At 39.4% G+C, this 14,047-nt stretch overlaps 2 protein-coding genes across 2 annotated transcripts in view; one reads left to right on the top strand and one right to left on the bottom strand.

Moving 5' to 3' along the window:
- The window catches only part of snrka (SNF related kinase a), a 49,924-nt gene extending 38,474 nt beyond the window's left edge, over positions 1–11,450 (top strand). The window contains exons 4-6 of the mRNA XM_084088598.1: positions 2,704–2,916; positions 4,212–4,346; positions 7,527–11,450. Coding sequence (XP_083944724.1) covers positions 2,704–2,916; positions 4,212–4,346; positions 7,527–8,856 — 1,678 coding nt within the window. The 3' untranslated portion in view covers positions 8,857–11,450. The remainder of the gene's footprint in view (positions 1–2,703; positions 2,917–4,211; positions 4,347–7,526) is intronic.
- Positions 11,451–13,059: 1,609 nt separating this feature from the next.
- ano10a (anoctamin 10a) overlaps positions 13,060–14,047 on the bottom strand; it is a 48,193-nt gene continuing 47,205 nt past the window's right edge. Inside the window, exon 14 of the mRNA XM_084088599.1 lies at positions 13,060–13,821. Coding sequence (XP_083944725.1) covers positions 13,777–13,821 — 45 coding nt within the window. The 3' untranslated portion in view covers positions 13,060–13,776. The remainder of the gene's footprint in view (positions 13,822–14,047) is intronic.

The following is a 14,047-nucleotide window of genomic DNA, read 5'->3' as shown; positions in this document are numbered from 1 at the left end:
TTTTTCTTCTGTGGAGTATAGAAATGGAAAACTCTTCTGTTGCATGAATATTTCATAGACAAATGTGTTAAAAACAATGACAGGTTAAAAGTATATAGTTGGCTATATAATAATGTTTAATTCCAGAGAAATAAGCCGTTTGAACCGCATCGCCTGTCAACCATGACGCTTTAATATATTATGATTTTATTAAGCAACTGTTTGGATACATTCATAGACAGAAAACTAATCATTGTTATACAGCTCAACACAGTTAGTCTTTTTTGTTTAAATCTCAAATTCTTGATTTACCGCGAGTACCATATTTACCATGCCTAATATTGCATCTAGCTCACTGCAGTGTGCAACAAGTGTCTCATATAGTAGCCGCCGAGCGAACGCACTGAGTAGCATTATAACAACTTTCAACACACTCAAATGTATCTAATCTAATATGATAAAACAGCGCTGCGTTAGCCCAGATACGCATGATCCGGAAGAATAATAAAGTAATATTGCGGAATAATAAAAGCTCCACTGCTCTCGAGCTGTGTCGTGCTTGTCTCTCTTTAGCAATCGCTCCAGCAGCTTTCGTAACGTTAAAGGGGGGGTGAAATGCTCATTTTCACTCAATCTCCTGTTAATCTTGAGTACCTATAGAGTAGTATTGCATCCTTCATATCTCCAAAAAGTCTTTAGTTTTATTATATTTATAAAAGAAAGATAGGCTGTACCGAGTCTTTCCGGAAAAAAACGAGCGGCTGAAGGCGGGCCGTGTGGGCGGAGCTAAAGCTGTGCTAACGCTCCGAGCTAACAACACACAGAGACATTTGAAGCAGTTTTACTCACCGCCCGGTTCCAACGCACGACCGCGAACCTTTATCATTGTGACTGCTCGATCCTTAAGCATTAGACGATCTGCAAATCCGTCGATCTGGGCTTTGTTTATAAAACAAGCATCGTCGAAATGCAGGGAACAAACAGTCTTGCACAACCTCCGTTGATGCTCTGAAAAAACAAACTCCATCCACTGGTCCCTTAACGCCGGGTTTTTGGGGAATCTGTGCAGGGTTGTCTTGCCCTGGCAACCAAAAACCCACTTCTTTGGTGACATTGACTTCCCTAAAGCCGAGCATAGCGCTTTGATGGGCGTACTGCTTTCGCTCTCTCGCTCTGGTCTACGGTTGCGCGTACGCCCGCGTCCTTCCGGAGAAGTGCCCTTAGGACCCGTATAAGGAAATTCCGCTACATCTGACGTCACACATGCCCATACTCGAAAAAAACTTTCCGAAACTTGTGACAAACCGGAAGGAGCATTTTTGGAACAGAAATACTCCTTCAAACGTACAATTTAATTTTTGAAACTTTGTCCATGTTTAGCATGGGAATCCAACTCTTTAACAGTGTAAAAAACTCAGTATGCATGAAATAGCATTTCACCCCCCCTTTAATAAATATTTAATACATTACCGGTCATCCATGAATATGATTTCTGCCTGAGTCCCGTCATATTCTCCACCGGCTGTAAAGGGGAAGACAAGGCGTCATCAAGCCTATTCTTTGTTTTGAATAAATGACCTCTAGTGGTGACAAATTACATAGTGTGCCTTTAAACTGCAAATGCACTTTACCTTTAAATGTTTCAACAGCGTATTAATAAACTCAAGCAGCCTTGATGACAGGAATACCGAGAAATCATTTATTCTCAGCCTTTGAGATGTCAGACACAGTGCATAGTTTGTTCTTTTGGGCTTTTTAATGTTGACATTGAAAGGTCACATCTGGACCCCATTACTTTGTCCCATAGCCTTTGATAACTACACTCTTATTATGTTTCGCTAATGACAGTTGCTGTTGCCAGAATGCCCAATGACTAGTTATTTCTGAAACCCTGGAGAGGAAATGTCATCATGACAGCTTGCAGTCTCGTCCCCTATCATATTGTGATGGAGAAATTGTGGCTTTAATCACTTAGGTTCTGTTCTAAAAGAGTCCTGTTGTTCTGAATCCCATTTTTGGCATTATAATGGCAATTTGAGATGTAATGTTGGTTGATAAGAGCCTGGCAGCATAATCAAGTGGAGACGAACAGGCAGATTCTCTCGCCAGTTCTCATATCTATTTATTCTCTCTCTGCCTTCACAAATTTCCAGCGTGCAGATAATGACTGGAGCGGGCTGGCTACTTCTGCAGCTCAGTGGTGCTGATTTTCAGACTGCCGCTGTAAGTCTGCTGAATCTCCTCGACTCTTTCATGGTGGTTGGGCTGTAATTTTGCCACGTACGTGTGCTGAATGCTGATGCGCCCCGGTCGAACTTTGCCTCAGCGGCTGCTCACAACAACAGCAACTCAAGTCATTTTCAGTCAGCTAATACAAGTGTTATTGGCTTCTCTTCAGTTAATGATAGAAAGCCCTCTCTGTGGCAGCTACATCTTAAGCATGTCCCCTATTTGCTTTCAGTGTCAATTACTATGGAAGATGCCTAGCTAAACTTTCAGCGAGTTAGAATTTTGACCATTGAAACATGAGAACTTAATAGTGACATGAATATCATGGAGCATTTTCCCCCAAATAAATATTTGGACTAGCCCTGAACTAATCCTGGGTTTCCAGCAAAGAATGACACAGTCCTGGGTTAAGACTTGAACAGTGTCTAGAATTAGGCTCACATGTTCAAGAAACTTTTGATGTGCATCCTCATCTTCTCTTTCTGCTCTTTACAGCCTGATAAACCGAATGCTTCAAAGGGATCCGAAGAGGCGAGCATCACTGGAGGAGATCGAGAGCCACGCGTGGCTTCAAGGGGTGGACCCATCTCCAGCTACCAAATTCAACACCCCACTGGTGTCTCACAAGAATCTTTCAGAAGAGGAACACAACGGCATCATCCAACGCATGGTGCTGGGAGACATCGCCGATAGAGAAGCCATCATTGAGTAAGGCTTGTTGTAGGCTTGTGATACAGAATTTTAGAAGCTGAGATGTACAACATTTTTTCTCTGTTGTTCTTATATTTTTCCTTAAGCAGGACTGTCTTGAAATCAAAGACTGCGTTAGAAAAAGCGTCCAGGTTTATGTGTGGTCACGTTAAAGAATTTGGTGTAAAGGGTTCCAAAGCACTTTGCTTAACTCTTGGCTGAATTAATACAATGATTTTTTTGCCATAATGTCAAGTAGAGTGTATATTTTTTTACATTTTCATTGAATTATTAAATGTTATACGTTGAATTCATGTTTATAGAAAAGACGCTGCAGATCTTGACGAAGAAATTTTGAAAAACCACGGCTTTAGTTAAACCTTTGACAACTTTATGTCTATTAAATCAAAATGATTGATTGTGTTATGTTCTATTCTGTTGTGTCTATCTAAGCTTTTGTAAGATAACATGGTTTTATTATTAGTAGGGTACCATTTTTCACAAGTGTTGAAAAATATTTTCATCCCGCTGACAGTGGAGCATGAAACGAACATAGTGCAGAAGACTCCTGCTGTACAGTCTTGTAGAAAGATGCATGCTGGGTGACAGTTCAGAACACCCATCAGTCTTTCCTTTATGTCTTCGATTCCACTCCCTGACAGCTGGGGAACCCCACTATGAGAAACGGCAGTCAATCTGCCTTAAAGGAACCCTCAATATGTTTTAAAGAGGATGTGTACTGAATGATTGCATTAAAATCCCATGTACAAGTCATTCTTCCTTTTCCAAAATGTTTCCTTGTTTCACACACACACACACACACACACACAAAAATAAGTTAGATCAAAACATAAGTGGGTCTTACTTCTTTGCTCATGTTAAACGCTCAGTGCATTTACACATAAGAGCTGAACTGGGCCATGAACACAGGCCATGATGTGAACTCAATCCTTGCCAAAAGATTGTCGCTGCATGATTCAAACTCATTTGTTCAATTGTTGGTATGCAATCCCTGAAGAAGCAGTGTAATCTCTGCTAACATGCCCAGACTCACCATCTTAAAAAGCTGAATGCAGAATGTCCCATTTGTATTGGGACAGTGTGCTCTCTGGGATTTTTCAGTTATTTTAGTCTCAGGTGTTCAAAATGAATGCCACCATACAAGACCTTTTGAACCACATGGGTCTCTAGTTGTTAGAGCCGTGGAGTTTTACTTGTTACTGACATGCCAAATTTCATTGTCTAAACTGGTGTTTCTCTCTCACACACTGTATCTCCTTCTCACTTGTCCATTCTCTTTGCTCTGCCTCCAGAGCCCTGGAGACAAACAAGTACAACCACATCACTGCTACTTACTTCTTGTTGGCTGAACGGATCTTGAGGGAAAAGCAGGAGAAGGAGGTGCAACCTCGTTCTTCCAGCCCCAGTAACATCAAGGCCCAATTCAGGTATTTCATGGGGGATCCTCCATTTCTGCTGTCTGTTATTTGTACACTCATGTTTTGTCAGTAGAATGCTATGTAGTTATGAGATGTATTGTTAAGTCCTCTACGGTTTCTTAGTTTTGGTGCAAAAATATTATCTTCAGAAGAGTTGACCATGTCATGGTGTACACAGGCAGGCTAACTGCAGGTTTGTTGGCTCTTGGGAGTAGGTGTTGGTGCTCAGAGGGGGGCAGGATTCACTATAAGAGGTTGTGAGAGGTCAGCTCTGCTAGATGTCAGTATTCCTGTCTGTTCACTGTGCTGTGTGTGGACAGCCAGCACATCCTCTGAGCGCCGCACCGGGTGACAAATGTGTTTAAAAGATGAGGCTGAAATTGGTTTGGACTGACCTAGAAAAGCAGCGAGGCTGCGGATGCTTTTTGAAAGGAGCTGGGAATGGAAGAAATGAGAGGATGTGGTGTGGGAAAGTAGTAAGAGAGGAATATGTCGGATGAGGTGAAGAGAGGAAAGAGTCCTCAGGATGCAGCAGGGATCATGAAGGGTGACATGATTTTTTATGGGAATGCACATAGAAATATCAGCAGAATGGAAAAGCAAACTGAGCCTCCCAGATTCTTACCAGAATCAATTCGGTCGTAGCCATTGGTTACCCAGATCACGATTGCATTGTTCTCGTTCATCAGTGTGCCCTTCATAGACAGAAATAGTTTATAGGCTGTATGTACTCAGAATTGTAATTCCTCATCCTAGTGGAGAATATAGATGAGCGGTAGAGTATAAATTCTGCCTGAAACGTTATTTCACTGTATGAGGTTGACTTTTGAAGTTACACAGGTATTTCCGCATGCATAGACTGACAGCATCATTTGCAACAGCCTTAAGCCATTGCAGAAATGATCTTATTCTTTTCTTTATGATGAACAGATACAGAAATGTTTACAATCATTTCTCATCAGGCCTCTAAACATAGCTATAGTTTCATAAATCAGACTTGTCCAAGTCCACTAATTCATTATATCCTAAAAATAGTAACTCAAGTAATGCAAAAACGGGTAATATTTTACAAGTTTCACCCTGTATCCTTGTTAACAGATTTTCTTTACTGTTCTCTCTGAGCAAAAATGTTTCAAGATTTTTTATTCAATATTTCAATATTTGTTTAATCAAGGCATTTGCTGCTATTGTGTTTGCCGTAGGGCTGTGCGATATAGCTAAAAAATGTAAACGATATAACGTTTCATGTCGTTCGGTATCAATAATTATTGACATTTTTTATAACCTTTTTTATTTATTTATTTAAAGACAAGTAGAAAAGTTTGAATTTAAACCACTTTTTTAATATTATTTTTTATTTATTTTTATCTTTATTACATAACTATTAACATTATTAAGGCAAACAACAAATTATATTAGTTTTAGCAGTCAAAAACAAAAATAAAATGTAAACAAAAATATCTTTGTCTTATATTAATATAAAAGAGTAAGTGTTAAAGAAACTCTTGAACTTAAATAAAATGTTACAAAATGTGTGCAATGTAAAAGTGTAAACGTTGAACAATCAAGGCAAACTTTGAGGTAGATCAACATCTGTGATAAGTAGGGGTGTAACGGTTCACAAACGTGTTCTTTGACACACTGGTTGTCACAGTTAGGTACGTTTTCGATACAGCAAAAAGATTTAAAAAAATATATTCCTTGATTTAAAAAATATATATATATTTATTAAAAGAAAAATTATTTTTAAATTGGTGTCAAGTCACATTTATTTTTATAGCACTTTTTACAATACAGATTGTTTCAAAGCAGAGATAACAGGAAAATAATGCAAAAAAGTTTGTTTCTTGAAGAAAATGGCATCACAGTCCAGCTTAAGTAAGTTCAGTGATGTTTAATTTTTGTAGTAAAAAAAGTTATTAATTTAGTACATTTATATATATGTAGCCGCTCTGGAGAAAACCGTGATGTCATCGTCCAGCTCAGTTCAGTTCTTGTATTATAGTGTCAATGCAGGCAGATCAATATTATTGTTGAATATTAAATGAAATGTTAAATTTAATGTCCCCAACTAAGCAAGCCAAGCAAATGGCTTTTAGTTTTAAAAATGGGGGTAAGTTTTGAAGGATGAACAAATCATTTTTTGGTCATCACATTAAAAATAACATTTAAATATGATAATATTTGAAGTACTGGAAAAAGATGCGTGACGTACTTGAAAGCATTTTACTATTCCTGCCAAACTTCCATGGTTACAGTTAGTGTTACTACATTAAATCCATGGTGAATGTTGCTGATCTGTGGACTTAAAGCCTATAACTAGTTCATTCATGGCACAATGTTTCTCCTGGTTTCCACGTCAGCGCTGTTTGATCCGTTAATAATGGAGAAATCTCAAGTGCAAATTTTCTCACTAGATCTCGCAGCGATGTTATTACTTCATTGGTGAATTCAAATGCTTTCTTTACTGGATCTCTTAGCGCTGTGTAGTAACAGTGTCGCGCAGCATTGGTCCAAACTGATAAACGGTCCGTGAAGCACAAAATGAGTAGTGCAGTTTCGTTCCGATTTCATTACGTTTGCCATTTGATGTTGGGCAACGTTGTGGTGGTCGCGCCATTTTAATGAAAATATCGGACGCTATATCGAACATTTTTTATATCGTTACCGACAATGGTGTACCGTCGATAAATACCGACACCGTTTTATCGCCCAGCATAAAGTTTATGGAGTGTTGATGTGGTTATGACAACCAGGGAGGACATTGTGGAGCTCTGTTTCACTTTGTTTCAAAAGCCTAAAGTATCACCTTAGCAAAGTATCTTTCCATAGCAACTTGCATAAGTGCACACACTGTGCTGTGTAAATGATACTCTAGCAGGAAGCTAAGGATATAAGAAAAGACAAATCAGAGATATATTTCTGAATTGCCATGTTTCTTGCTTGAATGCTTGGCACAAGAAGCAAGTCTGGCTTTTTTGTCAAGGACTGTCATTAACATTTGGGTTGTTTTCCTAAGGCACTCTCGAGCTTCTGTCTTTAAAAATAGTTTTTGGCAATGTCCACCTGTACTTAATATTATCCTGCTTTTAGTCACAACCTTATGCTGTTTTTGAGTTTAAGGGAGATTGTACTCTATTTAAAGCAAGGTTATTTATATCAAGGACTATGTTCTTTTCTTTTTTGCAGGCAGTCATGGCCAACCAAAAACGACATGCATCAGGATATCGAGGACAGCTTAGCCTCTTCGTCCATCTCTCATGCTGGGGGTCCACAGGCTCCGGCTCGCAGTACAGAGAACCTGCTGAACGGTCACCGCAATAAAGGGCTTCTGGAAGTGAGCCGTAGAGAGGAGATCAGCGAAGCCTCCGGCAGCTCTGCTGTCCCTGCTGCTCTGCCCCCAAACCCCCTTAAGCCTGGGGTCATGGCCCCTCTTGCATCCGCTTCAGCCAAGCAACGAACTTGTCTCTTTCGAGTGGAGGAAGATGAGGAGGAGGAGGAAGAACAGGAGCCTTCACCATTGCTGACCCAGGTGGTATTGCGCCGCAAACCACTGTCCATCACCAACCGACTTACATCTCGAAAAAGTGCCCCAGTGCTCAATCAGATCTTCGAGGAGGAAGGCGAGTCAGATGATGACTTTGACATGGATGAGAGTCTTCCGCCCAAGCTCAGCCGGTTGAAGATGAACATAGCATCTCCTGGTACAGCCCAGAAGCGTTACCACCGCCGCAAAAGTCAGGGCCGTGGTTCAAGCTGCTCTAGCTCGGAGACCAGCGATGATGATTCAGAGAGCCATCGCCGACGACTAGACAAAGACACAGGGTTCACCTACAGCAGGAACCGCAGGGACAGTAGTGAGGGTCCACCTGGAAACTCTGGGGGTAATGGGGGCGGTAGTAGCGGAGGGCAGAGCAAACCACCTGGTGAAGGTAACTCAGGACCAGACAAGGGCAGCCCTCCAGGAGGAGGAAATGGTGGTAGTACAGGAGGGAGCAGTGGAGGTGGCGGGAGTACAAAAGGACAAGGAGGCCCTTCCAGCTGTTCGCGTAGCAACAACAACAATGCTTCATCTGGCTCGACACGTAGTGCAGCTCGGAGTGCAGGCGAACTGGTAGAAAGTCTAAAACTCATGAGTCTGTGCTTAAGTTCTCAGTTTCAACATCGCAGCTCTGGAGGGGGTGGTGGGGGGCGGTTTATCCTTGATCCTCAGAGCCTGTCCAGCGTTAAAATCCAGGAGAAGTCCTCCTGGAAGATGTGCATTGGCTCCAACAACAGTCTGGACAAAGTGATCAACCCTGCCTTGAATGGTGGCGTTGGGGCGATGGAGCATTATCAAGACCAAACAGCAGTCATGTTAAATGAACTTGGCCTGGTCAAGGAGAACAATCTGAACTTGAAAAATAATGTTCTCCAGCTACCTCTGTGTGAAAAGACCATCTCCGTGAACATCCAGCGAAGCCCCAGGGATGGGCTACTCTGTGCCTCAGCCCAGGCCAGCTGCTGTCAGGTCATATGATGGCACAGCACACGGCTGGTTCTGAGTGGATTGTTCCAATTGCCACATTTGTAGCATATAATGACTTGAGTTCTCCACCAGTAGCTGTACATGACCTCTCTTGATCCCAACTTGACCTTTAAACCTGCCTTCTGTGTCGTCTTAATCATTCTCACAACTTATTTATTAAGTTTCTTCTCTTGGACCCATTTGTTTTTAATGAAGTGCACGCTGCTATCCTTTTCTTTATTGTGTGTCTTTATTCGTTTTGCCCAGTTAGACTTTAATAGAATTCAACATTTGTTTTTAAGTCCTGTTTATTTTGCTTTTATAGCCCTTGAAATGAAACACTCTTAATTTGAATTCCATGGTTCCAACACCACCCAATTAATCAAGAGTTGTGAAAACTGTATGTATAAATAAAATGACCTTTTAATAAAGTGAGGTATTTAAATTAAGACCAACAGTATGTGATAGAGCAGAACATGGCAATTCATAATGCAAGCACTTAAAGAAGCTCAACCTAATTGGTTTTGTAAATTTAAGCCCCAATATGATTGTAACGAGATGGTAATACAGTTAAAGCAATAGTGAGAGTAAATAACAAACCCTGTTTTAATTCATAGTGCTGTCTGACGAGTCTTAAACTAAATGACCATTTTGCTTTTTTTTGTTGCTTTTTTTCTCCCCCTCCATTTTTAAAGTGCTATTGAAGTGTTTCCTCATCACCTTTTAGAAATGTTCAGTATAACTAAATTTTTGAGGTTGACAATCAGTTGCAATAACAAGGGGAAATTCCCTAAAGGGGGCTACATTGACACATACAAGTCACAACACATACGTATATTTGAGGGATCATTTGGGATTTAAGTGCAATTTATCCGTTCAAGCTGGTAAATGTTGTTCTGCGAAATGCCCTCTTAAGTAATAATGTTTGCCAAATTCGCATCCCAGACAGCACTGTGGATACACCCACACATTAATGTGTTCATCCTAGTTTTTATCAAATTATAAAATTAAATTTGCACCACAGTATAAGTAGAGTATACAATTAGGATACTTTGAATCGCAGTGGGGATAATTAGCCTTTACAATGCTGTTTCTGCCAGAGCGAAATCAAACCCGCAGACAGCGACAGTATTCAGCTTGTGTTGTACTGAATACTTTAATGAGAACCGTGGAGCCAGTACCCCTCTTTTTAAATGTCATTATTACAAGACGAAATTTTGAATGGAGAAATGATTTTATCGTTAAAGGGATAGTTCGCCCAAAAATGAAAATGCTGTCATCATTTACTCACCCTCAAGTTGTTCCAAACCTGTATGACTTTCTGTCTTCTGCTGAACACAAAAGAAGATATTTTGAAGAAAGTCGGTAACCAAACGACTGATGGTCCCCATTGACTTCCATAGTAGGAAAAAAAAAAAATACTATGGAAGTCAATGGGGACCAGAGCAACTGTTTAATTACCAACCTTCTTTAAAATATCTTCTTTTGTGTTCAGCACAAGAAAAAGTCATACAGGTTTGGAACAACTTGAGGAAGAGTAAATGATGACAGCATTTTCATTTTTGGGTGAACTATCCCTTAAAGGACACTGCTTTGGCTTTAAAAATCATTTTCGGTTGCAGATTCCGATCTCTTTCAACCCTGTTCTTGTACCATTCAGCTTTGAGTTACTGTATATACCAGTCTCAGAATTGACTGGCCTTAGGGGCTGTTAATAAGTATGTACATATATTTTTTTGAAAGTTTATTTTTTTGAAAGGACTGCTGTTTTAAAATGCTGTTTTGGATGTGAGCCTTAAACTGGCTTATAGTTGGGATAAAATGGGGCTTTTTTTGTCACCTGGCCACCTGATAACAGATAAATAATTAAATGGTATGTCATCTATTCAGTGGATGGCCACTCTTTCAGGAAATATGGCTCAAGAGTTGGCCATTGGCTGACCATCATATGGTATAGAAATAAGTCAAAGCTCTACAGGACTGAGTGTGAAAGAAGAGGTTGAGAGATTTAAAGGGCATTTGCAATAAGCTAAGCTATAAGTTGCAGCTATATGTAAATATATTTTTGTTTTGTTTTTATATTTCAAACCTGTACATCCTTCAAATGGCTCATTTGACCCAAATTTATCTTAAGTATTTCTGTTTGTTTTGTCTCTTTGTTTTAAAAAATAACGTCTGTAAATATTGGTGTAAATATGGTGCTCTACACTTAGAAATGCAGTGTTGGACTTCTTGTTCATAGCTGTAATATAGCCTTATTAGATATGAGTGTCAAGAACAGAGCAAGGGAGGGTGAGTAGAAAACAGTGCTATATGCATTATGTCAGTCTCTGACTTTGTCCTACCCTTATGTAAACAGCTAAACGACATGTGCATGTGTTGTGCGTTTGACATTTTTGATCCCCGTTCATTCAGAGGAAAAGAACCACCACAAAATGTTACAGGACCAAACCATGTACTGACGTTAAAAGAAAAAAAAACAAGAAAAAAAAACAACTTTGAACAAGCAAAATGATTAAATGTTCTGTTGCTGAAACTTGTCCTTAAAAGTTACATATAGCTATGGTGATGTCCAAAAATTAAATGTGAAATATGTTGTCTTTAAACCTGGACTTCTTTTGTCCTTTTTTTCCTGTTGGTGTGTGTGGGATGGGCACTACGGTTTTCTCATTGAATATCTTGTTTCACTCCAAAATACGTCACATTATGAAAGTAAAGTGATCCAAGTTATTTATCTGTGGGCTTTCTGTACAACAGCAAAAGTCTCGGTTCAGAGGACTGGACGCTGTGGAAAGAAGTTAAACTTAACAAGAGTAGCGCTGCCCACAACTCCTCGCTGCTGAAAGGTATTTGCTCCTAATTTACTGCCCGCTTGTGCTGCCAAGGAGTTTCCAATAACCCAGAGCTTTTCAGGGGTGTCTCAAGTACACGCTTCTCATCCAAGTGCATGTCCAGCATCAGTTTAATGGTCAAACACACTATACGTGTTGTCAGTATAGAGCACCTTGCGAGCGCACAGACACGTTCTGCATGGTGTCATTGCTGCTCAGTGGAAACTGCTGAGACCGCATCAGTCTCAGAAAGTGTGACAAGCTGTTCCTCTATTAGACTGAGTTGTAAGCTGGCTAGTCACACTGCCCTCAGTCCTCTGCTTTAGAAAACATCAAGTGTGAAGAGTCTGAAGACGCAAAGTTATTTGGAAGTATTTTTAAATACTTTTCTGTAATGTCAAATTAAATACCTGTCTAAATCTGCTAGGGGATTTATATATGACTATGCAGCAGCAGTATATCTTACATGCTCACAGGACTGTGAATCCATTAGCAGTAGCAAATCCATACTTTCTCTGTAGCAGCAGCGTATGTTAATGACCAAATACATTTACTCTTTCCCTGCCATTGACAGAATCTTCTGTCATTTATGAGACAACGCTTCCCTGCCTGACTGAATTTCCTGGCTTTCCGTGTTTTCACTGTTATATGGTAGGGGGCGCTATTACACAACTTTTGAAAGAGACCGAGTCTCCGGATCAATACACATGCAAAAAAAGAAGCAGAAACAAGCAGATGCATATGTAAAAATAACGCGATCATCAACATTAAACACCATATAAATCAAAACTGCCTAAAGTTACTGAATGAAATGTCGACCCAGGACGAGCTATAGGACTGTTGGGGGTGTTGATGGACTCGATCTACTCCATCCATGTTTCGATCATCATTCTGAATCCCATCTGGATATAGTCTTTGATAAAAACGTGATTTTCTCAGCTTTTTGCTCAAAATGTTGCTTTTTTTATGAAACTTGCCCATATTCAAGTCTTGATTTAAAAAAATAATGCATGAAGCTAGAATAAAACAGGCTTTCTTTTGATAAATTGCATGTTCAGATATTTATACAACAAAATATTCTGGGGGTCATGAAATTTTGCGAAAATGATCAAAAATGCTGGCAGTGACTGGCAACATGCTGGTGGGGAAAGAGTTAAATAACTAATTAGCATAAATCAATATACTGATGGGAAAAGAATTTCAGGCCCTACGTTTTATGCTGTTGTGTGCTATTGTCAAGGACATGAATGAAAATTGAGTAAAAAATTCTGTGTAATGGCATGTATGAGCATTACAGGAAAATAGCAAGAAAATAACATGGATGCTTTAACTTATTCAGAATATGGACCTCAGATCACAAAATTATGTGCTGAATCGCTAAAATGTCATTAACGATAAAAGTTTATTTTTTGGTAAGGCAGCTGCTGGGTTTATGACTGATAGAGGACATCTTCTAAACACACACAAGCTCTAAAGGATGTCTCAAGGATGAAGAACATGTTATCTCAATATTTAAAGTGTTTATTTTCAGGCAAAGAATATTGAATATGCTTAATTCAAGTACAGTACAGGGTGAAGTGGCCTGACTCTGTAAACAAAAGCCATAACAGGTAAATGTGATAGTGATGTTTAAAGGCACTGCTCTATCTTTGGTAGAACTCAGAGTCAATGAAACCGGTCAATTCAATACCTCCGAAAATTACAATACATATTTTTGTTTGGGATTTTAAAGACCCAAGGTATAACCATCTCTTAACAACATTATTTTATTTTATTAATTTTTTTACAGATTCAGACATTTAAACAGGAATAGAAATGACTAACCAAATTAACCTGGTCATTTGACCCCATCATACATTAACTGGATTCCCATTTTCACCTCTCTCATTATGTCAGTAACCGTTTTGACCAAGAGAAATCATAAAACCATGCGTGCAACTGCAATGCCTGGAAAATATAATAAAAACCCTGTCATTTTCAATAAGCCATTTTGTGGATAACATGGCAAGGAGTGCATATTTAAATTCAGTGAAATATATAATACTAGATAGTTTACAGCATGTGTACACCTTGAGTTCTTTCGTTGTGTTGTTGTCACATGTCACTTATTCCATGTATTTCCGGTCTCCGCAACTTCCAGTATTTTCTGAAAAGACAAACAAAATCAAAAATTAATGGTGGAACTTATTTGGAATCCAGACCATTATGAAATAAGTTTAAAGAGTTTACACCGTCTGATCTCAGGTGAACATTAAAAACAAAGATTCTCTATTGGCATCAAGAGTTCCATGAAGAACATTAATGCATCCTTTCCATTCCACAGATGGAAAAAGTTATTTCGATATTTAAAATGCTCTTTTAAGAACTGTTCT

Source organism: Abramis brama (assembly GCF_963993115.1).
Source record: "Abramis brama genome assembly, chromosome: 17".
In the NCBI taxonomy this organism is placed as follows: domain Eukaryota; kingdom Metazoa; phylum Chordata; class Actinopteri; order Cypriniformes; family Leuciscidae; genus Abramis; species Abramis brama.
Note: the sequence above shows the minus strand (reverse complement) of the source record. Positions and strands in the feature narration are given on the sequence as shown.